General features: G+C 51.1%; 1 protein-coding gene across 1 annotated transcript in view; it reads right to left on the bottom strand.

The window, feature by feature from the left end:
* Positions 1-1493: 1493 nt before the first annotated feature.
* The window catches only part of LOC101627335, a 65564-nt gene continuing 40250 nt past the window's right edge, over positions 1494-26807 (bottom strand). Inside the window, exons 7-11 of the mRNA XM_012727777.1 lie at positions 23017-25446; positions 18962-21484; positions 15918-15976; positions 7871-7959; positions 1494-3176 (exon numbers count right to left, since the gene is read on the bottom strand). Coding sequence (XP_012583231.1) covers positions 2950-3176; positions 7871-7959; positions 15918-15976; positions 18962-21484; positions 23017-25446 — 5328 coding nt within the window. The 3' untranslated portion in view covers positions 1494-2949. The remainder of the gene's footprint in view (positions 3177-7870; positions 7960-15917; positions 15977-18961; positions 21485-23016; positions 25447-26807) is intronic.

Raw genomic sequence — 26807 nt, 5'->3', positions numbered from 1 at the left:
AGCCTACTGCCGTGCCTGGAATAGAACCCAGGCGCCGGGCACCCCGCCCTCAGCAGCCCTGCTTTCCAAAAATCCCTTCTCCGTCGCAGTAACCGCGCACACCACCCTTCCACGCAAGAAAGTCACCCCCAGATGCTTGGTTGGAAGACTTGTTTCTATGGCAACAGCCGGAGGAGCTGGCAGAACACGTGACCGGGCTTAGAGACTGCAGAGGAAGCTAAGAACCGGCATCCTCCTATCATGTAGGGCAGACCCTGCTGGTAACCCCAGTGCGTCTGCCCTTCTGTCCCTCAGCGTCTTCTCTCCGCTTAGTTTCCCGTAGTTTCACAGGCTTCAACGACCTCAGAATCCCATCGCTTTGAAGAGGAAGCGGGGAGATGGGCCAGTCGAGCGAAAGGAAAAACAGAGGGAGGGAGAAGAAGCAAAAAGGGCGAGCTGGGTCTGTGGGCAATTTTTTCCCGCTGGACATTTCAGTCCCTTGACCCCAGCAAGCCCGCAATGAGTCCAATTTCCTTGGTCTTGCCATTGAGAGGAATGCGGTGAGGTAAATTCCAGATGGGGAAACAAGCTATAAAATGGGCCTCCGCCCTCGCTCCCACTTCCGCCGTGTTCCACAGCCTCCGAGGCGGCGGGGTTGGAGGGGGCGGGTAAAGGCGATCCCACCCTCCCCTCGCGAAGCCCGCCGGGGCGCCAGAGGGTGGTAATTCTGGCTGGGAGGGGGCGGGAACGAAGGAAACGTGTTCCGCCCCCTTCTCCGGCTCTGTTAGCCGGGCGCCAACCGGCTCCCGCCGCTCTCGCCCAAGCGCGGGAGTCTCTTCTGCCTGGAGACTCCTTTTCTGCCTGGAGACTGCAGCTTAACACCGTGGCGGAGACGGGTTCGAGCATTCGGCGGCACACAGCTGCGCGCGTGCCGCGCTCAGCCCTCCCCTCCCCCAGCGGGGCCGCCGGCCGATTCCACGCGGCGCCCACAGATCCACAAGCACGACCACAGCCGCACACCGTTGCACAGGCACATCGGTGTTGCACGCGACACCTGACAGCCGCGCACCTTCGCTGCAATGACACAAAGCCCAGAAGCAAAAGCAAAAGCCACCCCCCTTCCCCCCCCAATTCTCGCTTTCCAATTTACACCTCTCCACCCACGGTCACACCGGCCCGGAGCCTCAATCTCTTACACAGAAACGTCCAGCCTTTCAGAAGAAACCTTTTTATTAATTTTTTTTCAAAGAAAAAAAAGCCATATAAATATTAGAGTATAAAACTTGCGTGAGACACAGGAAGGGGGTGGGGTGGGGGAACTACGTGACTATGCGAAGAGAAGCGCTTATAGGAGTCAGTACTGGGGAGGGGGTCGCCGCAGCGCGTGGACACAGCACAAAACACAGCACGGGCTGCCGCAGGCAGACTCAAGGACAGACGGCTGCGCGGAGCCCGCCGCCCGCTGCCCACTCGCCATCACGGAAAAGCACACCGCACTACACTATTGGCTATTCTATACCAGCCGAAAGAGGGAGGGGGCTCTAACTATTTTAAGGGCTGGGGATGGGGTTCTCCCGCAGCCCCGCTGACTGAACGGGGCTTGGGGCCAGAGAGGGGAGGGGGCTGAGGAAGGTCTATGCACAAGGAGGCACTGGGGGACTTTAACCAGGCTCTGGCCACTAGGGGGCGGACTGGGGGCCTGGGCAGTGGCCTTCACGGAGAAGAAATGGCACCTGGCAAGGTGAAGGACAGGGTCTTGAGGTGCTAGGGACCTTGTGGAGAAGCCCAGGTCCTGGGCTTCCTGCTCTACCCACTACCTCCCAGACCCAAGGACCAAGAATGGCCTACCTGGGCCTGGCTTCCTATTGGGGCCATACTGATCTTTCCACCTCTGGATACCCAGCACCCACAGAGGCCCCTCTGACCTCTCAGGGGGACCTGGTCCCAAACCTGCTCAAAGCTTCCTTGGACTGCACTGCCAGTTTAAACCCACTGTTGCTGGTAGCTCACCAAAAACTGACAGCCCCCGTTCACGAAAGATGAGGGTCCAGCCTGGTGCGTGGTTTGGGGCTAGAATATGGGGATCTGGTCAGTACCCTGGGGGCATAGAGAACTTCCTGCAAGACCCCCCTTTAACTGATGGGTCAGGTTTTGTCCATTCCCCCCCATCCACACACACACACACACCCTTCCCTTCTTTATCCTACTATCCCATACTGTCTTGGAACATGCAATGGAGTTTTTTGTTTAGGGAAGGGGAGATCACAGCATGCAGTGGGAACATCAAACAATGAAACAGAACAAAACAAAAGACTGGTCCCCAGGATGTTGGGAAGAGGCATGATAGCCAAATGCCCTCCCTAAATCCAGCAAGCATCGGTACCATGGGGATGGTGACCACATCTCCCAAAACTTGACCTTGGCCACAGGAGGTGAAGGAACTGGCACCATGTTTTGGGACAAGTTTGAAGGTTGAAGGGGAGGCCCAGAGGTGATGGTGCCCTTCCAACTCTTCAGAACTGTGAGCTTTAAAGGGTCACCTGGTACCTCAACACACCAACCACCTTCCTCAAGAAAAAGGAGCTGTAGAAGGAGTAGGGTGGAGTGTTATGGGTAGCAGGAGGTGGGGGATAGATGGGCCTGATTGAATTTGGAAGATGAGTTCAGCTGTAACTAAAGGGGGTGTGATGAATGGTTTGGTGTCTACACTATCCCCACTACCCCCATGGGCACAGCAACTGATTGGATGGGGGTTCCCAGCAGAACTCCCTTTGCATATTCAATCCCTTGGGGGCAGAGAGGGGGGTGTTGACTGGGCACTTATTTCTGTTTCCCAAGGGGAGAATGACCTTGGCCCCTACCAGTCTCCTGGGGGCAAGGCCTGAAAATCTGAGGCCTGGGTACAGGTAGGGAGAGGCTGGGCTGGCTGGGGTGGGAGGCTGCCCTTTGGCTCCAGGTCTGGCCTCCGGGTTACTTCTTCTCCTTCTTGCCCGACTTCTTCTTGTTGCCATTGCCACCTGCCGGGGCCTTCCCATCCCGCTTGCCAGCTGCGTTGGTCAGTGTGGCATTGCTGCCCGGGATGTAGACATTCTGGCGGTAGTCGGGCACATGTTGCAGGGTGAACTGGGGCCCGTAGCGGGCACTCAGGCCCATGGTGCCGGCGCCCCCTCCCAGGGTGGAGCTCCCATCAGCAGCTTCTGCAGAGACAGAAAGATCAAGGGCTACACTCAGGGTCCCCAACAGTCACTCCCTTGTCTGCCTGCAAAGCTTCCAGACCACAATGAGCACTAAGAGGAGTCTCCTTATTGCACCGGAAGATAGAGGCAAGAGGCTCTGGAGTGAGAGAGCCTAGGTAGGTCTGACTCCCAGTTCTTTTACCTACTGTGGTCCTGAGCTAATCTATCCAAACTCCCTATGTCCCCTCTCTTTTCTTTGACCTGCAAAATGGGAACAGGTGGGTAGATAGAAGGCAAAATAAGACCATGATGTGATACACTTTAGAATATGCCTGGTACTTGCTAAGGATTTAAAACATGCTAGCTGTTGTTTTTCATAGGGCTGAGCCTCTGTGGTCCACTCTGGCCCATTCTTCTCCAGGGCTGTAACTGGGTTCAGTTTGGATCAGTCTCCATCCTAGCACAGAGTAGGTTTTTCAAACATGATAGCCAAATGCCCTCCCTAAATCCAGCAAGCATTGGTACCATGGGGATGGTGATCACATCTCCCAAACCTTGACCTTGGACACAGGAGGTGAAGGAACTGGCACCATGTTATTAGTTAGGAGGGAGTGCTCTCCCGACTGGTTTTTGTTGAGTACCTACTCTGTGCCAAGCGCTGTTGCACCTGGTGAGTCTTTAAATTCCCCACCACAACCCAGAGAAGTAAGTGAGATTATCTTTCTTTTACAGAGGAGGGAAACAAGGCTCAGAGAAGATAAAAGACTGGTCCTACTAGCCAGTACAAGTTAGAAGGAGTCAGGCCTGAGTGTGCAAGAGGAGGTCTAACACCATTGCTACTCTGGGGAGGGGGGGTTGGGAGAGGAAATAGGATGAGCTGCTTGCTTTGAGGCTGAGAAGACAACGATGCAGACTCAGCTATCTGAGGCACCCTGTGCACACAGGCACAGCGGGTGGGGGTAGGTGGCATCGCATGTGGCACCTCCAGCCCAGCTGCCTGCTGCACGCAAGAAGAAACGGGTTACAGTTCGGTACACATCCTGGCCCTCTCTGGGCATCTCCTGGGAGTTTGTTACACAGACTTGGAATCTGCATGTTGGTGTTTACCAGATGACCTGCATACATATAGCAAAGGCAGAGAAGCACTGGAATGCTTCCTCAACTGGAATTTCTAAGGAGGAAATAAGATAGTGCTCTGGGTAAGGTAGTCCAGGCACTAGCAAGGTGAATGCTCATTAGTTAGTTGCCATCAATTGTTAATCATCATCATCACTGCACAATGAGACATGTATCTCACATGCTCCTTGACAGGGGGATTGGGTGGGAGGAATCAGCAGTTTGGAGTCCTCTGGCAAGGGCAGGGTTAAAACATCAGGACCGCCCAGTCCAGCAAAAGAGCTTTCCTCTACCCCTCCTCTCCCCGCCCCCGCCCCCCCCCCCAACTCTGGTCGTGAGTAAAGCCGGAGAGGTTGAGTAATCCTGGGACACCAACAGGGGATTGAGAAATGGAGACAGGAAATATTTTCAAAGAACGACACCAGGGTTGGGAGGGAGGGGCGTATGGAAAGGGAGCGGGAGATGAGCCTGGGTCTTTCCGCCTCCTCACCCAAGTGCTCAGGTTTCTACAGCTTTCCAGTTCCAAGTCCCTGGATCCGGGGGCCTACAGGGGGTGGGGATAAGGGGCTGGGTGGGAGGGAGCAGCTGCCCACTTCCTTCTCTCCTTCTCCCTCGTCCCCTCCCCCATCCCTCCTTCCACTGACAGTTCTGTTTTCCCTAATTAACTCCAGAGGCCCAGGCCCTCTCCTGCCCGCCCCCCTCCCCTCCTCTAGCCTGGGAAGGGGAGGGCTGGGGGAAGGGACCCAGATCAGGCTTCAAAGACTCTGGATTCCACAGTGATTTAGGGACTAGAGGAAAGAACTAGGAGGCACCAAGGACAGGGGGAGGGTGCACAAAAGAAAAAAGGGAGGAAATGGGGAGAGACAGGGATCAGTAAGAAGGAAGAAAAAGAAAGATAAGAGGGGTGTGACTGGGTAAGTAGAAGCCAGGCTCACCCTCCCACTTCCTACATGCACCCCAGATCTCAAAGCACCCAAGTATATGAAAATGGTAAGGCCAGCCCCTGTCACCTCCTTCCCAGAACACAGACTACTGTGTTCTGGGGTGCAGTGAAGCTGGCTAGACCAGAAGGGAAGATGGAAATCCAGAGTGTAACAGAAAGCGGCTGGCACTGAGGTCCACCTGGTCATCTCTGCCACAGAGGAGCTCTGTGACCTAGGCCTAGGCTTTTTTTGCAAGACTCAGATCTCAGTTTCCCAGCTACAAATCCGATGAAGAAGAGTAGAACTCTTATCTAGGCTCTGACCCTTTACAGAATCAGTTCTCTTAACGTCCATCTACCCCCACAAGACCCTGGTGCACAGAGGCCAGGATCCTCCCTTAATCAAAGGAGAAACAGAATCTGAAGAGCAGCAAGGAGGGCATTCTTTGCTGGGCATCCTCTGGCCTAGAGAAAGTGGGAGCAGTGCTGCCTTTCTCTCCCCGGCCAGCTTCTCCTCTGGAGACTCAGCTCCCAGCCAGGTAACTACTTTATCCTCATCCTCCCTCCCACCCAGACCAGGGGGATGCAGCCTCTCCAGAGCAGCCTGGGAAGGCCTCTAAGGCCAGAGGACAGTCAGTGAAGTGCAAACTGCAACCTCGAAGACTGCTCACCACAGTGCACCTCCAACCACTTATTTTAAAAGCCTCTAACTCCTAAACTCCACTGCCGCTCCACCGGCCTGGCTGGGCTAGACTCCAGGAGCCTCTCTGGCTCCAGAGCAGGAATCGGGTGTGAAAGTGTGAGTAGGGCCTGACCCTGCCATCTCCACCCTCAAAGGCCATTCCCCAAGGCCCAGCTTGCACTGGGGTCAGGCCCAGTGTAGGCTGGAGGGGTGGAGCCCTAACCGAGGAGCCAGCCTGCCTGGCCCATTGGGACCATCTGGGAAGGTCTGGGGCCATAAATACTGATTTCATTTGTTTTTAAAATCTTTTTTAGGCTAAAAAGCCAGCTTCCTGGCCTGAGGGTTCAAGACCACAACTGCTAAATATACCTGTCTGTTTGCTTTCCTCAAGAGCTCAGCTGGCCAGCTGCCTGCCTCTTTCATATTCAGTCTCTGGCCCTCACTAGAATTAGAGCCTCACCAAATGGGTGGGCTCTGTCCCAGAGACTGACCACCCTGCCACTTCTTCCTTCCTCTGCCTCACCAACCACAGCCTGTCTCTGCTCAGCCTCACCAACATCTGGGGGAGGGGTGCCAGGCAGCAAAAAATGCCTGGTGCCAGTTCTTGAATTCCAGGTAGACAACAATCTTTTGGTATAGTATTGGGACCTATTTATGTTAAAATATTATTTGTTGTTTACTGAAGTTCAAATTTAACTGGACTTTATCTGACAGCCCTATTCTGGGAGAATAATGCAGGGTGTTGACAGGAGTTCACTCTGTCATTCAGCAAAGGCTGGATGGAAAGGCAGCTCACTCTGGGTTAGAATTACTAATTTGCAGTTTAGAAATGGGGGCCCTTGGAGCAAGTGATTTCTCAGTTCTCTCAGATGTAAAACGTATGTAATCAGACCTGCCTTGCAGTTAGAGGATTAACTGCTGTGAGGCCCATAAAATTTGTCTAGCATGTGCTGGGGCCATACACAGGGGTGATTATAGTGATTATTGTTCTGATTTTACCTCATTCTTTACCCACCAGATCTCCAGATGTGCTGGAGGGCAGGGCCCTCTGCTCAGCACCTCTCTCCTCTGCCGGCCTCCACATAAGCCCAGCATTGCTGCTCTAGAGGCTAGCTCTTATCAACAGACATTAGTCTAATCCTGCCTTCCATCTACCCCTCTGGGTCAATAAAGACAACAGTTAATCAGTTTAGCGGCTATACCACTACTTTCTGCCACTCCTGAGGCCTTACATTTGACCCCCACATCACCACAAGGAGATGGGCTGTTGTACTGTTTCATAGTAAGTCAAACCGAGGTCCCGAGGGGCTCATACCTGTGGTGATGCCAGGATTTGAATTTAGGCTGGCCTGCCTCTAAAGTCTCTGCGGACGATGCTGTTCTGCTTCTGTGCTAGGGACCCATGATTCTTCAGCAACAAAAGCCATGGGATGAATCTCTGATGCATGTGAAGTTCTTTGCTAGCCTTGTTAGAACCCTGCTTTGCAGGTGGCGGCAACAAAAAAGAGAAAGGGTCTCACATCTGCAGCGTGTGTTCTCTCTGCTGGGGGCAGCCGCACCTGCTCCATGGATTAAGGTTTGTATGTACCAGGTCCAGTACTTCAGCTTCCGGCTATGTAAGCCTTACCACGACCCTTTGCAGTCTCTGTGTTCATTTTCTTGGCTGAGTACAGTGAGGCTTACAGAGATCAAGTAAATTGATCAAAATCACAATGACAGTGACCCAGCTAGGGCCAGACTGATGCTGTCACTTTCCAGGGCTAGACTCTTAACCACTACTCCCTATGTCTCCTCCATGGGTCTTTCCTTGTTCACCCTAATCCCCCCACTGTTCCTTAGCCTGCTTTTAGGTCCTGGAACTCTGTGTCCTCTCAGAGCAACTGAACGATCCAGAGAAACCATGCAGAGTGGCAACCAGGCTCAAGGCATGGTAGACTTGGAATTCCCCCAGAACCCCCGGTCTCCGATCCCAAACCACACACTGGCACAACTTACCGCTGGCGGAGGCCAAGATCATGGCTTGCAGCATCTCTGTGTCAAACTGGTTGTTGGGCCAAGTTCCGGTTTCATCGCCATTTTGGGAGCTAGGGAGAGAGTGGGGTAGTGAGCATGGTCTCCCAGGCCCATGTAGCTCATGCCTCCCTGTCCTCTCCTAGGGCCCCAGGTCTAGTACCCCACACCCATGACCAGCTCCCTTTCAGCAAGCAGAAAGTGGTTTATGATCCTTCAGAAGCCAGACCACTACTTGTCAGCCCACAGACCAGCTTTGTGTCAGACTCCAGGGCCCTTAGGGCACCAGAGAGGGCCTACACTGTAGCTCCCCTGACTCAGTCATGAGGCAGCTCAGATCCTCTCCTGACAACAGTGAGGGTGAGAAATGGGAGAGAATGTGCCAGAACTAGAGAAAACTTAGGGTCCCAGGGCAGGGGAAGAGAAATTCCTGAAACGCAAATTTGATGACTTTGACTGCTTGTTAATCCCTGAGGACAAAATCCGTGACACAGAAGAACCTGCCCATCTATTTTACAAGACCATCCTCCTGCCCTACTCCCAAATATTCTATCATTCAACCTATTCTAAGCAGATACTGTCTGTTTAGAAGGCTGGTTTCCAACCTTTAACAGGAATGAAATTTGTCAGAGGGAACTCTGAACCCATGCAGGCTGGGTCAATACCTCTGCGATGAGCCCATCCCCACTGGCCGTTCCCTCTGGCAGCTCTGAGTCCCCTGCTTTAGTGCCTTGTGCTTCGCCACCAGACCACAATGTGCCGCTGGCCTGTGCCTGCCATCTTTCTACTAAAGCTCCTTCTTAAGACTTTTCCACTCTCAAAGCATTGAGAAAAACATGAAGTGATTCATAATCTAAAAAAAAAAAAAAATGCTTCCCTGTAAAAGAAACCTAATGCATTACAATTCAACTTGGATGTCTGCCATCGTGACTATTTTCATGCTTTGTATTGAATTTTCAAGGATCAAATGATTTCCCTTTTTGAGGGGTGGCAAAGCATGCTGACACACAGTCTATTAGGTGAAAGTTGCATGCTGACGTTTCTCAATAAGTATTTACCCTTGAATGAAGGGGGGAAGGCCTGCAGAGTTAGATCACCCCGAGTAAGAAGGATTTAGCACCAGGGCAAACTGTGGGGCAAGTCCTGAAGGCCTGAAAAAGGGTGTGTGTGTGTGTTGTCACGGTGGGAGAACACAACCAAGAATTGCTGTACAGTGGCTCCTACTCTGGTCTCCTGGACGTGGGATTCCCCACCCAGGGAAGGTGGGCTCTGTCCAAGGCTCAGATGAGAGCACATGGCTGCCTTCACGCCTTCTGTGCCATCACAGCAAATGTAGAGTTAGGGTTGGAGGTTAAAGTGGGACTCTCACTTCTCCCTCCCAGAGTGGGAAGAGGTAGAGTCCCGTGTCCCTTTATTCACCAAATATTTATTGAGTGATTATTCACCAGATTAGGTGCTGGGGTTGGAGCTGTGAGATGATTGAAACAGTCCATCTTTATGATGCCTGAGGTCTACTCTGAGAGGCTGAGAGTAAATAATTACACAGTTATGTCATTGTAATTGTGACAAGTGCGATGGAGGTAAAAGCAGAGGGCACAGGGGAGTCCTGACCTACTCTGGGTTTAGGAGCTCAGTCAGCATAGGCCCACTGAGGCAAAGGCAGGGAAGTTACCCAGGTGACTGGCAGGAGAATACCAACTAAACAAATGGGGAAGGAATGATAGAAAATCACCACTTTGTAATCACTGATGTGAAAACAGCTTCAGGCAAGGATCAGGGAAGAGTCAAATACTAAGACAACGTGAGAGGTAGCTGCACCGTCTCAAACATTACCCAACAGGTAGGTATTGGTCGCAAATATTTAAGAATATTTTTCTAATGGAAAGTTATGGGGACTTTAACAAACCACTTTAACTAAATGAATAAACTGATCATCAGTGATAATGGGACAAACGGACATGAAGTCACTCCTGATGTGGGGGGTGAGGAGGGCACCCCTGTCACCCAGGCAGTAGTCTTACATTTAAAAAGATAACTGGCCTAGGTTCTTTAAAAATAAATGTCAACATGATAAGGAAACAACCTTCCACCCTACCCCACTCCCCAAAATAAAAAGGTTGTTCTAGATTAAAGGAAATGAAAGAGACAAGGCAAGTCCTTGCCATTTATGCCTCCTTGATACAATCCTGGATTCAAAACAAAAGGTTAAAAGGACATTTATGAAAATCTGCCAGTGGGCTGTATATTAACACATTCATGTTAAAGTCTTCAAATGTGATCCTTCTTTGAGGTTCTGTGTGAGAATGTTACTGTTAATCAGTAAAACGGACTGAGGTATTTCGAATGTTATGATCTCTGTGACTCTCAAATGGTTCAGAGAAAAGGATATGTGAGGGAGGGAGAGAAAGAAAGAGAAAACAAATGTGCAAAATTGGTGAATCTAGGTAAAAAGAGTATTTGGATGGTCATCACACTAGTCTTTCAACTTTTCCACAGGTTTGAAACATTTCAAAATAAAAACTTTGAGGGTTAAATTTAGTTACCTAGGAGGAGTAGTGGCATGAGAGTTTTCTAGGCCAAGGGAGTACCTCTGAGATTGGGCACAGACTTCAAAGGACTAAGGAGAAGGCAGTGTGACCCCAACAGGGCGAAGTGGTGTCCAGGCTGGGGCTGCAGAGCAGAGGGAGATGGAGATGTGCGGTCTCATCCTAAGAGCTCTGTAAAGCCAGTGAGCTGTTTAAAAGAAGGGTTGGCATGATGATATTTCAGTATGTAAAGTTCACTCTTGTCCATGGGAAAGGATGGAGGGAGAATAGGAGCCCTGTAGTGGGGCCCCAGTCATCTGTGTCTCCATAAAATTCAGGATTCATGACTTACAAGCTCCTGGAGCTCTCTTGAGGCCTGCCTGAGGGTGCAGGGTTATGGCAGGTGGCTTAGGCCAAGGTGAGGGGTCTTCTCTGGGGACAGAGAGGGGAGAGCAGAGGTTGAGGAGAGACTGGGGGGAGAAGAGCTTGGGGGCTGTGGGATACACAACAGGGTCAGATACCACCGTTGAGAAGGACACGCTAAGGGGCTGGGAAGTGGAATATGGTGAGTCAAGGTGGGCCTGGAATCATGATGGGATTGGGCTTGAAGGAGGACCCTTGAGCAAGCTGGGAGGCCAAGTGCTGGCAGCCTGCCAGGTCCTGAAGCTGCTCAAGGTAGAGGAGGAGAGACTTCTTTTTCAACCATTTACCAAGCGTGTCCTAGTCTCTGGGCACTGGGCTGACTGGGATATATATGTGTGTGTATAATCTCTTTCAGCCTCAAAAGCATCTGCAAATAAGTGTTATATGATTATTCCTGTTTTCCAACAGATGGATCTGGGGACTCAGAGAGGATGAGAGACTTTCCCAAAGTCACACTGCTGGTAACTGGCAGAGATGCAACCTGGCATAGTGCTAATGTGGATCTGAAGCTTATGATCATTCACAAGACAGCATGTGGGGTTTCAGTAGGGAGCCCCAGCAGCAGGTATAGGGGACTTTTCCAGGATTTGGGAAAGAAGAAAAAAAAAATAGAGCAGATGGACTGTATCTAACAGACCACTTCCCAAGCAGCCACTCTGTAGAGAGAGAGACAGGCTCTAAGATTTACGACATGACGGCTACAATTCTCACCCTAAGGATTTTGTATTCTGGCACACAGGGTATGTGTGTGTGCATAGAGGAGTAGGCCAGAAGCTGAGCTGTGCTAAATGTTCTGTGCATCATGCTCAAAAATGGCAGAAAGTTGGGGAAATCACCTCTGACAATAGCCTGGATTTAATTATGCTAAGATGTAGATGAATGTGTATTTTAAGACTTGTCATCATTTAAAAATATATGTCCAGATGAAGGGCTATTTTGCACAATTAAACTTACTGACATGAGGAAATTCTCCTGATATATTAAGAAGGGGTGGGGGGGGGAGAAGATCTAGAATTCTGATGGGCAGTATGACCTCAAAAATTAAAATAAAAATAATTGGTAAGAAATGTACCAATTAACAGAGAATAAATGTCCTTGATATTCTGTGAACAAGTTGGTGAACAACTTATTTAGTTGAATCAGGTATTTTTAAAAAAGCAACAGCCTTTGCATATTGATTGTTGCATAACATGTATCTTTATGAGATATTATATGTAATGTGTAAGGCCAGAAAAATACACATAAAATATTAATGAATCTGTGAATAAATGGAAAAATATAAGATGAAAGGGAGACTTTGACAACTTAAGAGACTTGAAACACTCAGCCAAGTACAAAATACGGACCTTAATTTGGATGAGCATGCAAACAGAGAGATACATAACTGGGAAATGTGAATATAGACTGGATATTTGATGTGTTTATTAATACTATTTGTTCTTAATATGTTTCTAGGTTATCGATAGTATTTTTAATGTTTATACTTTTAAACAGTCATCTGTTAAACGCGGTGAAGGTCCAGATAAATGACATAAATTCTGAGATTTACTTCAAAATAATTTAAGGGAAGGTGAGAGTTGAGACAGAGGTGAAACAAATGAGGGGCTGAGCTGAAATCAGATCTTGGGATCACAGGAGTTCATTATGCCATTCTGTCTACTTTGGTATAGATCTGGAATTTTCTCTCTAAAAAAATAAATAAATAAACATTAGTGGTGGTTTCCCTCCGTCGTGATCTTGTAGATGCTTTTCCTTTAAACATTTTTTTCTCCATTGCTCATGCTTCCATAAGGAGCATTTATTACAAACAGGGAAAAAGTGCTGTTTGTTGAGTGACTTCCCAGACTGAGGGAAAGTAGGTGGTGCCTTTCAGAGAAAAGAGATGGAAGGGGATACAGAATTGGGGCAGGCCAGGGTAGAGCCATCAAAGAACAGAGGGATGTCAAAGGGTCACTCTCTCATTTGGGCAACAGCTGGAAATAACTGCAGGGCAGCGCCTGGGTTACAGGAGAACTGACCTGCTGGATTCAGAGCTTGAGACAACAGCTCTTGGGATCATCAGCCAGAAGAATGACCTTGAGAAGGGACTATGAAGGGGAGGAGAAACACCTGGCAGGCAGGGACCACAGAATATGATTTTTTCCCTTTAGTCCAAAATATGAGCCAATGCTGACCTGAACTTGAACCCGTTTTTACTGAATTAGTCAGTACTAGTCCTACTTCGAATTTGGTGTGATAGTAGCCAGGTGGTGGTGGGAAGGGCATAGGGCAGAGAAATAATGAAGAGCTGGAGCCAGCATTAAACTGAGCAAGAGAACTCGCCCCTCTGTATCTTCTTGCTCCAATTAAGTGATCGAATGGCAGCAAAGAAAAAAAAAAAACAACTCACTGTCATTCTGTTGTTCTGAGGGCCTTGACCACAGGGCCTTTGCATAAGCTCTTCCCTCCACCTGGGATGCACTTCCCTCTTTTCTTCAGCAGATTAATTTATATTCATCCTTCAGATTTTACTCAGCACAATCTCATTTTCTCCTGATGTCCTCCTGCTCCCAGACCAGGTGGAATCTAATGTTCCCACCACCTTGTACTGCTCTTCAAAGAACTTATGACAGTTTCGATCATACATTTATTTTGGTTATTTGATAATATTTGTCTCCCACAACACACTGTAAAGAACCACGACTATCTTATGACCCCTACACCTAGAACACTGGCCTACAGGCATGCTCTATTTATTGACATTATGAAGAAGGGAAGTCATAGTTGCTACACTAGGTCCCCTACACTTATTTCATCTGGGCCATTTGGGAGCGGAATTAGAAGATGTCCCATCCCCTTCAAGCTAACTAAGAGAGAGAGATATCCTAAGTCTTCATCTCTCCAAGAGCTCCTATAAGTATTTCAGAACACCAAGTCTCTCATTCAGTGGAAAGGTATTCAAGGTAAGGTGCTCACAGGGGGGGGGGGGGGGGAGGTGTACATCAGCGGTCTCAGGGATAATATATGGCGGAGGTGGGGAAAGGGAACATCTATATTGCCCAGTATTTCTTACCACCTCAGCTCAGCGTCACTTCTTCCTGGAAGGCTTTTTTTCACTTTCTCTTCCCCCCCCCATACTCACATTACCCTATTCTTATTAGAACTTGCTGTGATTTGTAACTAGGTTGTTTTTAGTGTGATTTGTTGTCAATTTTCTGTTTTCTCTGTTGGCCTGGAAACCTATAAAACTCAAGATTCAGGACTACTTAATCACTCTTAAGGGCCAGTGTTTAGCACCGGGCCTGGGTCATAGTAAGTAGATATTGAACAAATACTTGTTGACTGAATATAGGAACGAGTACATGAATGACTTCATAGAAAACCTATGGGAAGGCTAGCAAGGCCCAGAGGAGAATGGAGAAAGGAGACAGTCAGGGTCAAAGGAGGGGTAAGGGCAGGCAAGGCTTCTGTTTTCCTGTCTTTCAGGGGCCTTCTATGACGAGCCTTGAGATTTTCAGTCCAGGAGCAGAACTGCACACGTCCAAGATCTACAGTCCCTAGTGTACACCAAGGTCCCTTGGGTTCCTGTGGCAGCAAGGACTCAGAACCTACAGTATTGGGGACACGTGGGCAGCAGGTGCCCCACCACTGACTGGCAACGAGGCAGGGGAAGTTCTGCAAAAGCTCTGCCCTCCCTCTCTCTTCTTGGGCTCCTTGGACTCTTCCAGGCTTCAGACGCCTAACAGGGAGGCCTGGCCCCCAGCCCACCCTTCTCCCCTTAAGACCAACTGAAGGTCTTTCCACTGACATTTCCCTCCCCCACCCCTCGCCCTCAGGGGGTTCCTGTCTCAGCAGGAATTCATTCCTGATTGAAATGAGCAGCTGGGACCGCCTGGGTGGGAGGGTGTGTGGTGGGGAGTGAGATCAAAGGCTCAGTGCGAGAGGGGCCTGTGAGAGGGGGGCAGAGGGTGTGTGTGTGTGCGCGCGGTGCGCATGTGTGTGCTGGTTTGCCCACAGTACAAAGAAGTGAGAGACAGAATAAAAGACAGACAGAGGGAGAGATAAAGAGTGACAGAAAAAAGAGATGGTGAGACAGAGACAGACAACAGGTATACAGAGAGAGGCAAGAAGAGAGACATGGAAGGGAACAGAGAAAAGCAGAAATAGGGGGACGGAAATGAAGAGGCTGGAGATAGAGGAGGGCAAGGACACTCAGAAATAATGAAAGGAGAGACAGAGAGGCACAAGAGGTCAAGAACAAAGACAGAGGAAAAGGAGAAACAGAGACTGAGACTGAGGAAGAGTCACATTTATTCATTGATTCCACATTTATTGAGTACCTCCGCCCTAGCAGGCACCAGTGAGGCACAGATCAATGCAAGGAGATACAAATGGCAGGGACTGAGATGCAGCAGTAAAGACAGAAACTGAGATAGAGACCTAGAAAGAGAGGGAGAGGCAGAGATTTAAACTGAGATAGAGACTGAGGGAAGGACCAGCGGTAAGAGCGAGCTTGGCAGAAAAAAAGGACTGCAGCAGAGAGGGCGGGACTGGAGGGGGCCAGAAGGCTGGGCTGGGAAGCTCTTGCCCCTCCAGCTCTCAGGCCCTTCCTGGGGACCCCCATCTCCAGCTGTGCTGTCTCTGCTTGCCACCCCCTCCCCCTACAACTCCCTTCACCCTCCCCTCTGCCTCTGCTCTTTCCAGAAGCTTCCGGAGAAGGGTCCCCTGACAGCTCCCCCCTCCTTTTCTGTCCCAGGTTGAGAGACACCAGCCTAGCCCAGAGCAGAGGGGTGTAGGCAATTGATGGCTATAAAAAGCCTCTCCTCCATCAGGAGGTCATTTTAAGACTACCCTTCACCCCCAAGAAAATAGGAAAAGGTTCCTTTGGTGGGGAGAAGCCTGTGAATTAAGCTTCCAAAATAGTCAGAGTAAGTGCCTCTCCCCGCTGGGGTCTGTGAACCAGCCCTCAATGCTCTCAAGCTCCCTGAAATCTGGAGCTGACTGATGAAGCCATTTGCAGCAAATCTGAACCCTCCCCCATCTCCTCTACGTCATCACTGAGAAAATGCCGCAGAGAAGAGGGTGGGCTAGAGGCAGTCACCTACCCGCTGGTGCCAGGTCTCTGGGCCTGAGAGAAACGCCAGTCCGTGTTGGGCGGGGCTTGCTGTGGAGAAAACAGAGGGAAAGGGACTGAGTACCAGTGAGAAATCAGAATGTCATTTGAGCCCCCAGGGAGAGTACCCCGGAGAGGAGATAGGGAGTAGAAAGACAGAAGAAAAAAGGTATAAGGTAAGGGATGGGTAGATTCATTTCCAAAGCCAAAATATACCTCAGATCTTAGAGGACTGAAATACAGGAAACACGGATAAAATAATATCATCTGACCACAGTGAGCAAACACAGATTTCTTTGCTTAGGGAACCGGCTCCTTCCTCCCTTCCCCCGGACTCAGAACTTCTGAGCTGAGACTCAGGGATGCAAAATGGGGGGGTGGTGCAGAGAAGGCCCCCAAAAGTGGCAGAGGAGAATTTGAGAGGAGAATTCCACCAGAGTTTATTCAGCTCCATAGCTGGGAACAAAGCTTCCTCTACAGCAAGATGGCTGTGCTCTGGGTAACCCTTTCCATGCCAGGTGATGCTGTAACACATTGGGAGGGAATGCCTCCTCCAGGCCCTTGGCGCTCAAGGATCCCTTCCCACAGCTAAATACATTATTAATTTAGGAGTCATGCCAGACTGGGGCTTTGCAGGGCATCCAAGCCCCAGGACACCTCTCACCCCCAGAACTCTGTGCCAGATAATGGCTGTGACTAAGGAAGAGAGAACAAGGCCACTCTGTTTGGGACAGAAAACTGTTGGGATGGAGCCCAGCAGAGATCAAGCTCCCACAACCTCCAAGCATCGCCAACTATGTCTCCAGGGCTCCCAAGGGGCAGATCTGAAGCCACCTCCCACCTGGACAAAGGTGTGGGACCCTGGCCAGTCATTCCACTCCTGAGCCCTCCCAGTCTTCACAGAGGGTGTTATCCCATCACACCCTGGGGGAGCACTCCCAGAGCCATCTCCTCCCTGGTTCTGGGGTGTGCTAGTAATTAATTCTCACATTCCTGGGAGTAGAAAGAGAGGTGTGAGCCTCTCTGATTACACTGGGGAGAAGGCAGACCCAGGGTTGCCAATGATTCGCTCTAAGGCTCCCAGGTAGTAGCAACTTGAGCAGAACTCAGAAACTTAGCATCCCAGGCCCAACAGGAGTCAACAGCACCGCAGGACCTACAGCATAGGGAAGAGTACTGGCTCTCCAGCTCCCAATCTACACAGAGATGCAGGAATCCTGACAGGCAGAGGAGCAGAGCTGCACTAAACTCACAACCTGCAGAAGGACGACGGGTCCAAGTTTGTTCAGTTAAGGGCTGCTTAGGGATAAGGAGCCCCCTGAAGACTTTTCTCCACATGTCAGGCCTCCAAAGGTCAAGAACCACAGCCCTGTCCCATCTCAGCAGACTAAACCTATCCAAGTGCCAAAGGATTGAAAGCACAATTCTGACGAGTTGGGTTAGATTTTTATTACCTACGTTGTGAACCTGAGCAAGTCACTGACCTCTGGGAAACTCAGTTCTAATGGGGATGCCAGTGCCTAGCCAACAAAAGTGTTGGAAACAGGGTATGAGATATTGTGCTTGCCCCAGCTGGGTGGGAAGCTAACAGAACCACAGGGGGCCATCTTTCTAAAACAGAATTTTCAGTCAGTAGTGGGTTAGGTGGGCGTAGATGAATTCTGAATCAAATCTCCCACTCTTGTGGAAAACTTGTGTTCTTTACCATTATAGTTTCTCCTCATGAGAGGGCACCCTGGCATAAGGCCCAAGTTGCGGTTTCCATCAGCCCCAATAAAGATTGCCAAAGATCCAATACTTCGGTCACCTCAAAGCCTGAACCTGGGTCTTTGGGTATATTATGGTTACCATGGGGTCCAAAGGCTTATTGCTGAGTTTTCAGGGCCGCTCAGGAATCCCAAATCCCGAATCCGGCTTCTCCAGAGAGGTGGCACGCTGGTGCTGGGGGCTGGGGACTGAGGGTTGGGGGCTGGGAGCAGTGCCACTGAGTTCAGCTAAACCCCCACCCCCACACCTCAGGCCCTGACCCCTCTCAGGCCCCAGGGCCCTCAAGGGGTTCTGGGATGGAGGTGCACCTCCTCCAACCCCCTAGCCCCACAACCCGGGCACTCGGCCCCTGCCAGGCGGGAAAGGCTGGAGGGGTCATAGAGTCTGGCCGCCCCGCGCCTAGAGCGCCACAGCCACGCCCGCTCCTCGAGCCCCCAGCGCCCCGCTGAGCCCTGGGAGTGGCCGGCAAGTGGAGGTGGCAGCCTTGCCAGAGTGCCAGAGTCCTCGCAGGCCTGGGCGGCCACGACTTGGGGTCCCCACCAGGACGCGCTCAGTCGGTGTGGTGAGTACTTCTGAGGCCCATCTTGGCGGCCTGAGGGAAGCCCTAAGGGGCTGCCCAGCGCATGGGGACCTGGCAACGAGGTGGCAGTGACTTGTGGTGTGTGTGAGAGCTTGGGAGCCCAGCGTGAGGGGCGTGTGTGTGTGTGTGTGTGTGTGTGTGTGTGTGTCCGCGCTTGCCTGGGCACGCGAAGCAGGTGAGGCCTGTCGAGCCACAACCCCTTGTGGCCGGTGGGTGCCTTCTGAGGGAGGCCTCGTCTGAGCCGCCCCACACCCCCTGTGCTGTCAACAGTTGCCTCTGCTGTGGGGAGAGAAGGGCTGAGAACAACTGCGAGGTCACAGACCAGGGAGTGGGGGGAAATGTAAGAGGAAACCTAAAGGCCCAGCAGGGCAAGCTGGCGCCAGAGTCCAGGAGCATCCTCCCACTACCCACCCCCAAACTGTGACTGCCTGCACCGGAACCCAACACCTGCTGATCTAGCCAGAAAAGTTGCTGGTCTCTTTTCTGAGTCTTCCTATTCCCCAACCCCCACAAGTCACCTCCAGCTCCAGCCTCACACCCCTATCCCTGCTCAGCCACACCTGGGTTCCTAGCAATCAGTCCACCATCCAGGCAGCTGGTGGAGCACAGCCAGAGGCTGAGCCCACCTGAGAAGAATAGGTGCAAGTCAAAGCCCCTCAGTGGACAGGCTAGTGGTGGCTGACCCTCACCTGGCTCCTCTCCCGCATTGTATTAGAGCGGGACCTGAAGGTGTCAGGCTCCAGTGCCAGAGCTGTGGGCTGTGGGACGCTGAGGGGCCTTAGGAAGGTGAAGTCACTGCCATCCGAGGCTGGTGAAAAGCACGTCCGGTAGCAGTGGCTCTGCGAGTCTGTGGGCCGCAGCGTCACCTCCATGTACTTGAGCGTGCCATCTGAACTCACTTGCAAGTTGGGGCTGGACTGCTTATAGAACTCACGGGAAGGTGAGTTCTGGCGCCTGCAGCACTGGCCTCCACCCCCATCCCCTTCTGCATGCCCCCGAAGGCACTTAGCTGACAGAAAGGTGAAGGTCACTAAGGACAAGAGACTGATGGCTGCAAGAGCCACAATAAGGTAAAGGGTAAGGTCTGAACGTTCAGGAGGGTGTGTGAGAAAGTCGCTAGATTTGGGCATTTCCTCTGGGTCCTCATCCTCCAGAACCAGCAGCACTGTTGCTGTTGCGGAGAGTGAAGGGTCACCATTGTCCCTCACCAGGACCACCACCTGCTGGGTGTCAGTGTCTTCATCCAGTAAAGCCCGGGCTGTGCGCACCTCACCAGTGTGTGCAGACACCAGGAACAGTCCTGGGGCTGTGGACTGTGGCAACAATGAGTAAGAGAGCCATGCATTGTGGCCTGCATCAGCATCCACGGCTGTCACCTTGGTGACTAAGGAGCCAGGAGGAACAGAGCGAGGAAGACGCTGGGGGACTGACAGTTCCTGGCCTGGTCTTGGGTGCAGCACAGCTGGGGCATTATCATTCTGGTCCAGGACAAACACATGCAGAGATGCGTTGGCATACATTGGGGGAGAGCCAGAGTCTCGAACTCCCACCACGATCTGCAGCATCTGCAGCAGTTCATAGTCAAAGGTACGCTGGGCAAAGACCCGCCCATCTTCTGGGTTGACATACACAAAGGAGGAGGCTGGAGCTCCCTGAATTTGATTCCCAACAATGGAATAGGTGAGGCGGGCATTATCCCCACTGTCTGGATCTGAGGCAGCCACGGTGCAGAGAAGGGAGCCAGGAGGCCTGTTTTCTGGGATGTAAGCAGTGTAGAGCTGCTGGGTGAAGTAGGGTGCATTGTCGTTGACATCTGAAATGTTGAGTCTGATGGTGAGGTGTGCATGCAGGGGAGGTGAGCCTCCATCACTGGCCAGCAGCTCGATGATATAGTGGGATTCGGTTTCACGATCCAAGGGCTGGCTGGTTAGTAGTGAGTAGTGGTTCTCAGAAGGTTTGATCTGAAACGGCAGGTCTGGAGCAATTTCAAGGCTTACTTCACCGTTTCTCCCTGAGTCTCGGTCTCGCACATTGAACAATCCCACTACTGTGCCCACTGGTGTGCTCTCCAGGACAGGGTTGACCAAAGAGGTGAGTAGCACCTCCGGGGCATTGTCATTGGCGTCCCCCACATCCACTTGAACCACACAGTGGCCTTCCATGGCTGGTTGTCCCTGGTCGCGAGCCTTTGCATGAATTTCATAGAAACTTGATTCCTCAAAGTCTACGGGACCCAACACATGGATTGCTCCGCTGTTGGGATCTAGGCCAAAGAGATTCCTCACTGCCTCAGATGTATGGTCTCCAAAAGAATACTCTAGTTGGCCATTGGTGCCCTCATCTGGATCGGTGGCGTTGAGGCGGAGCAATAGTGTACCAATGGGAGCATTCTCTGGGAGTCCCACACGCAGAACTGAAGACTGGAAGGTTGGAGCATTGTCATTGATGTCCAGTACGGTGACAGAGATGAGGGTGGTGCCTGAGCGGGCTGGGATACCCCCATCCACAGCAGTAAGCACCAGCTGATGTCTAGCCTGGGCTTCACGATCCAGCTGCTGCTCTAGCACCAGCTCTGGGAACAGTTTCCCATCTTTTAGGGTCTTCACATGCAGAGTGAAGTGCCTGCTGGGGCTCAGAGTGTAGAAACTCACAGTATTCGTGCCCACGTCCGGATCCTGAGCACTGTCCAGTGGAAATCGTGCCCCAAGTGCAGCTGATTCCGAGATGCGTATCTCTCGCTCAGGGGTGGCAAAGCTGGGAGAGTTGTCATTGAGATCCAGGATCTCTACCTCTACACGGATTAATTCCAGGGGATGTTCAGTGACCACCTGCACTGGCAGCAGGCAGCTGGTGCTGGCCCCACACAGGCTCTCTCGGTCAATCTTTTGATTCACTGCTAGAGCACCACTCATCAAGCTCAGAGAAAAATAGTGCCCATTCTCCTCAGATCCCAACCGTAGTCGTCGGTTCAACAGATCTGTCACCTTTAAGCCTAGATCCTGAGCAACATTCCCCACCAGCGTCCCCGGCTCAGACTCCTCCACCACTGAGTATCGAAGCTGCCCAGACACCCAGCCCCAGCAGCACAAGGACAACATGCACAGCACTTGCCATTTCCCAGCGAGCTGTGGGGGTGTGTGAGGCCCCATGACCCAGAAGTCCCTTCCTGGACACTGACTCTCTGCTGTCCTGTCTCCAAGGCAGACCCAGGGCTTGGAATGTAGCAGCTGAAATCTCTTAATGTCTCCTTTCAGCCTCTTAAAAACTGCTCCGAGGTTTGTCTGCCTGCAGCAGTTCTTAGTCACCGAATGGCGGGGGTGGGGTTGGGGGAGGGAATTGAAGCCGAGTGGAGCTGGGGAGCTGGGGGAGGATAGGCGGGCAGGAAGAGCAGATCCCCACCTAGGCTGTGAGTCTGATTGGCCAAAAAGTCTGTCTGCTCTCAACCAATTATGAAGTCTCCTTAGTCCAGGAAACCTTAGGAACAGGCGCTGCAAATCTGTGTCACAAAAGCCGCCTACGTCCCCACTCATTTCATGCTGTGGGTTGATTCAGCCCCCTTGGCAGCAAAGTTTTACAGCTCAGATGGTGCTCAACAGGGAGGACAAAGTGGTACAAAACTTCTCAGTGTTCTGTCCCAGCAACTTCCTGCACGACTTCAGAAGCTTCCACTATTTCAACTGAACCCAAGAAAATGCTGTCCTTCTGGGAGAAGCAAAGCCCATGTGTTTCCCCTCCCTCCCCCATCCTGCCAAAGGCTGCTAAAGCGAGAGAAAAGATTTGTTAGGAGCCTGTAGTCTTGCTCTGACTCTTCCTCAACGTCTTGAGGAGTCTCAGTGTCAGCTGATGGCTGGGCCAGTTTTCCTGAGATCCTGGAGTTGAGCGATGGAATGAGCATCGCAGTTTGTGGTAGAGGAAACATTTCTGGGACTGAGCCTGGTCACCCTTGTTCTAGAATCTGGGCATGGTCTCTGGGTTTTAAGATTTCATCAAATCAGAAGGATACTACTTAAAGACTTAGCTCAGTGACTATCTCTGTGAATCTCCCAGCTATAAACCAGTTTTCTTTTACTAAGTGAGTTCACTTTATGCCTTTTCCCCCAAAGAGGTGGTGTTCCCCTGCCCCTAATCTACCACATGAAGCTCAAATCCCAGTGGGATCTTGATTGAAACCCCACAGACCTGGACTAAGAGATCTCTGCTTCCACTGAGAAGCCTCTCCCCTTTGGCTCTCTTCTCTTTGTGGTCTCTGCTCTGCGGTAAGCAGAGCTCCCTCTCTGGGTTAGAGGGTACTCAATACTGTGGGGTAAAGACATTAGTTCCCCTCAACCCACTGGGGAGTTATGGTAGTTCAGAACCTAGACCCTTACTCAGGAAGAGTCAAAAAAGCAACCACCTGGCTTGAAGACACCCAGGTGCATCCTAGGCTTGTGCCCTAAACCCTGCTTTGCACTCACTTCCTGGCAGCATGCTTCCATAATACCCTAGTTCTTGATCATTCCATTTCATTTCTTATTCTCAGATAAGGGCATAGCCCTCCCCCAGCACTAATCTGTGACAACTCCTCCCCAATTAACTCACAACACACTTCTAAAGCACAGCATCTAACATGCAGTTACCACTCACAAAAATGGTGACATCACTATGGGCTCTTACAGAGAAAGCCAATACTCTCTGATATGTGGCCCAGCCATATGCCTGGATCAGAGTAATCCTCAAGCACTGGCTGAGCCTGCAAAGATCTCACCTCTAGCCCATAGAGCAGATCAGAGGGTGGACAGCTTGGGCGGACAGGCTCCCCTGCCATAGGTGCACTGGGTGACTTCACCATCATGAAGCTATCGCTGCGAGTGGGTGCAGAAGCCAAGGGTGTACAGCCATGAGAGTGGCCGCCCACATCAACAAATTTGATAGGATCATCTGATCCTAGCTGGATTCGGAGAATCCCATTGGAAGGAGGAAGTCCCTCCCTCCTCCGAGATCGGGTGAGACAGGCACAGGTGCCGGCAGGAAAGCAGGTCACTCCACAGGCAGCCCCACGAAGACACTTAGAGAGCAGTGCCACAAATGAGCCAAAGGAGACAAAGCAAATCGCCACTAGGGACACAGCCAAGTAGAGGGTTAGTCGGGATTCTCCTTCTCTTGGAGCTGAAGATTCTCGAAGATCAGGGACAACAGGATGAGTGTCTTCTTCCAAGGACACAAGGAGAGTAACAGAGGTAGAGAGTGGTGGGCTGCCACTATCCTTTACCACAATGACCAGCTTCTGTGGTGGAAGATCAGCGGGGATGGGAACAGCTGTCCGTACCTCCCCAGCGTATCGAGAAACTGCAAACAGGCTGGGATCTGGGGCCTCCAGTAGCTGATATGAAACCCAAGCATTATAACCTGAGTCCAGATCCACAGCAGTCACCTTTGTGACTAGGTGACCAGCACCAACTGATGGAGGCAGTGCCTGGGGACATAAGGCACCAGGCCGGGCCCTAGGGCGGAGCACAGCTGGGGCATTGTCATTGAGGTCCAGCACAAATAGCCGAACTGTCACTGTGCTACTAAGGGGTGGGTTCCCCCTGTCCCGGGCCTGCACCTCAAACTGCAGCGTCTGCGTTTGCTCATAGTCAAAGGATCTAGTAGCATGAACAGCTCCAGTCTGGGGGTTCAGAGAGATGAAGGAGGAAGCTGACACATCTCGATTTCTGGGTTCGAGGAGGGAATAGGAGATAAGTGCATTCAGGCCAGAGTCTGGATCGGAGGCTGCAAGGGAGCAAAGCAGATCTCCTGGACGATTGTTTTCAGGAACAAACACCTCATGTGACCTCTGGAAAAAAGAGGGTGGGTTATCATTCACATCCGAAATGTTGAGGAAAATAGTCCTGTGGGTACTTAGAGGAGGGTTCCCAGCATCAGAAGCAGTGACCATGATGTCATAGCTAGATTTGGCTTCTCGGTCCAAGGGTCCAGCAGTCACCAAGGAGAACTGGTTCCTGAAGGCAGACTTGAGGGCAAATGGCAGGTGATCAGGAATACGGAGGCTCACATCTCCATTTGACCCTGAGTCAGGGTCCTGCACACTGATGAGTGCCACCACAGTGCCAGGCTCTGCGCTCTCAGGGAGAGTCCCAAGCTCTGAGGTCACTGTGATGTGAGGGGCATTGTCATTTACATCCAGGAGATCCACCCGAAGGCTGCAATGTTGCTCCATCGCTGGGGAACCCCCATCACGAGCCCGTACATCAAACTCATAGTAATTTTCACTCTCAAAGTCTAAGGGTCCCTGAAGGGTAAGCTTTCCAGTAGTGGGGTGCAGGCTAAAGAGGTTTCTCACACGATCTGGGGTGTGACCACTGAAAGAAAAGGTGATGTTACCACTGGCACCTAGGTCCGGGTCAGATGCATTGAGCTGGATGAGCAGCATGCCCGCTGGTGCGCTCTCCAACACGCTAATCCTGTAGCTGGACTGCTGGAAGGCTGGGGCGTTGTCGTTTACGTCCAGGACTGATACCCTGAGCTCTGCGGTGCCAGATCTTGGGGGGTTCCCTCCATCCACAGCAGTCAGCACCAGGCGGTAGTCTGACTGCTTCTCGCGATCCAAAGGCTTCTCCAGGAGCAGCTCTGGGACCAGACTGCCGTCGCTGCGCTTCTTGACATCCAGTGCAAAGTGTTCATTGGAGCTTAGTCTGTAGCTGCTGATGGAGTTGCTCCCCACATCTGCATCCTGAGCTTTTTCCAAAGGAAAACGCTGTCCTGGCGGGGCTGCCTCCCCAATTTCCAGGTCCAGCTGCTGCCGAGGAAATCGGGGGGCGTGATCATTTACATCTACGATTTCTACCTCTGCTCTATACATTTCCAAAGGCCCTTCGGTTACAAACTCCAGGGGCACGATACAGCTGGCACTGAGCCCACACAGTGCCTCTCGATCAATTGGATTCTTGATGAGCAGGGCTCCGCTGTCCAAATCCACACGGAAGTGTCTTTGGTTCACCTCTCCAGCGACCTGCAGCCTGCGAGCTGACAGACTCTCTGTATCCAACAGGAAATCTTGGGCGACATTCCCTACAAAAGTCCCTTCCTGTGACTCCTCTGGGACCGGGTAGCGGATCTGCCCACAAACGTAACCCAGGTGGCAAAAGAGGAACAAAAGGGTAGCCCCCCGACAGATTTCTACCCAGCTTCTCACCTGGCGGAGCATTGCTGCCACGCGCTAGTTCTCGACCTGGTCCCGAGAAGCCGGAGAAGCCGACCCGCCCCAAACGGCCACAGCAGCTGGAGACACCTATCTCCCTTTCCCCGCGCCAGCACTGGCGCGGCAGGGCCGGCGCTGCAAGGGTTACATGCCGTTTTTTGCTGTGGCGGGGTAGATTTGTCTGCCTTCCACCACCCGATTGGCAGACCGCGGCTCCAGGGCTCAGCCAATAGGCTGCGCGGAGAACATCCCAACAGCAGCAGGGTTAATGCGTCGCAGCATTGGAGGAAAAAAAAAAAAAAAAACACCTATCTTTTCTCCTTCCTCCCTCTCAACAGCATTTCTTTCTATGGGTTATTACCTCTATGGAGAGGCAGACAACATACATGTACTTTTTTTTTCTAACACACCAACTCCTCCGCCCTCTTTGTCGGGAAGAACAGCTGCTGCCTGAGCCCTAGCAACCTGCAGCCCAGAGAGGGAGTAGCCATTTGAGACTGGTCACTTTGTTCAAGGCAGTGTTGTCATCAACCAATATTCTAAACGAGTAGCTCCTACCTTAGTCTGACTGTGTTAGAGCAACAGCTAATGAGAAGCACTGCCATACTCAACTCTGCCCTGCTGCAGATAATTCAGAAACATAGCCATCTCTTTGCAAAAAAAAAAAAAAAAAAAAGATTTACACATTAATGTAGCCAATTAAATTTATGCAGTACACATTTTTGTTGTAACAGGAGGCGCAGCCGGAAACCAAACCTCTCTTATTCAGACACTTGCTAGTGACATACTAAATTACCATTCATTCATTTCAAGGACAGTATGGAAGGAGATGAAACAGGGTAGAGAAAACCAGAAGAGGGAGATGTTCCAAATCAGTAAAGAATCAGTGTGTTTGGAAGGCGCTAAGGACTAAATCTCATTATCTGGCAGAATGCTAATTTTCACAGATTTAATAGCTTCCTTAAATGATTGAGATCAGCTACCAATAGCACTGAACCTACAAATCCTTTTTATTTGACACCTCCCTATGATTGATATGGTGTTAATTACCAACACAGTTTGTTTCAAAAGAGCAAGCCTTTCACTTAGCAAGGGGCCCACCCTAATCTAGGCCCTCCTAGGAGCCTAGTACCACCTTGTACAAACACAGAAACACAGCTCATTTCATATTATAGTTACCTGCAAACACTAATCTGAGTAACAAACACAAGCACACAAAAATCCAGCCTGATATGAACATGAAATTTCTCATCCAAATCTTCACCTATGTTACCACTGGCTGCCAAAAAATAGTCACAAAACCTGATATTCTTAACCTTCCAGATTTTTCCTCTTTTGACCATGGAGAGGCCAGT

This window comes from Condylura cristata, unplaced genomic scaffold, assembly GCF_000260355.1.
Source record: "Condylura cristata isolate star-nosed mole 26May11 unplaced genomic scaffold, ConCri1.0 scaffold00021, whole genome shotgun sequence".
Lineage (NCBI taxonomy): Eukaryota > Metazoa > Chordata > Mammalia > Eulipotyphla > Talpidae > Condylura > Condylura cristata.
Note: the sequence above shows the minus strand (reverse complement) of the source record. Positions and strands in the feature narration are given on the sequence as shown.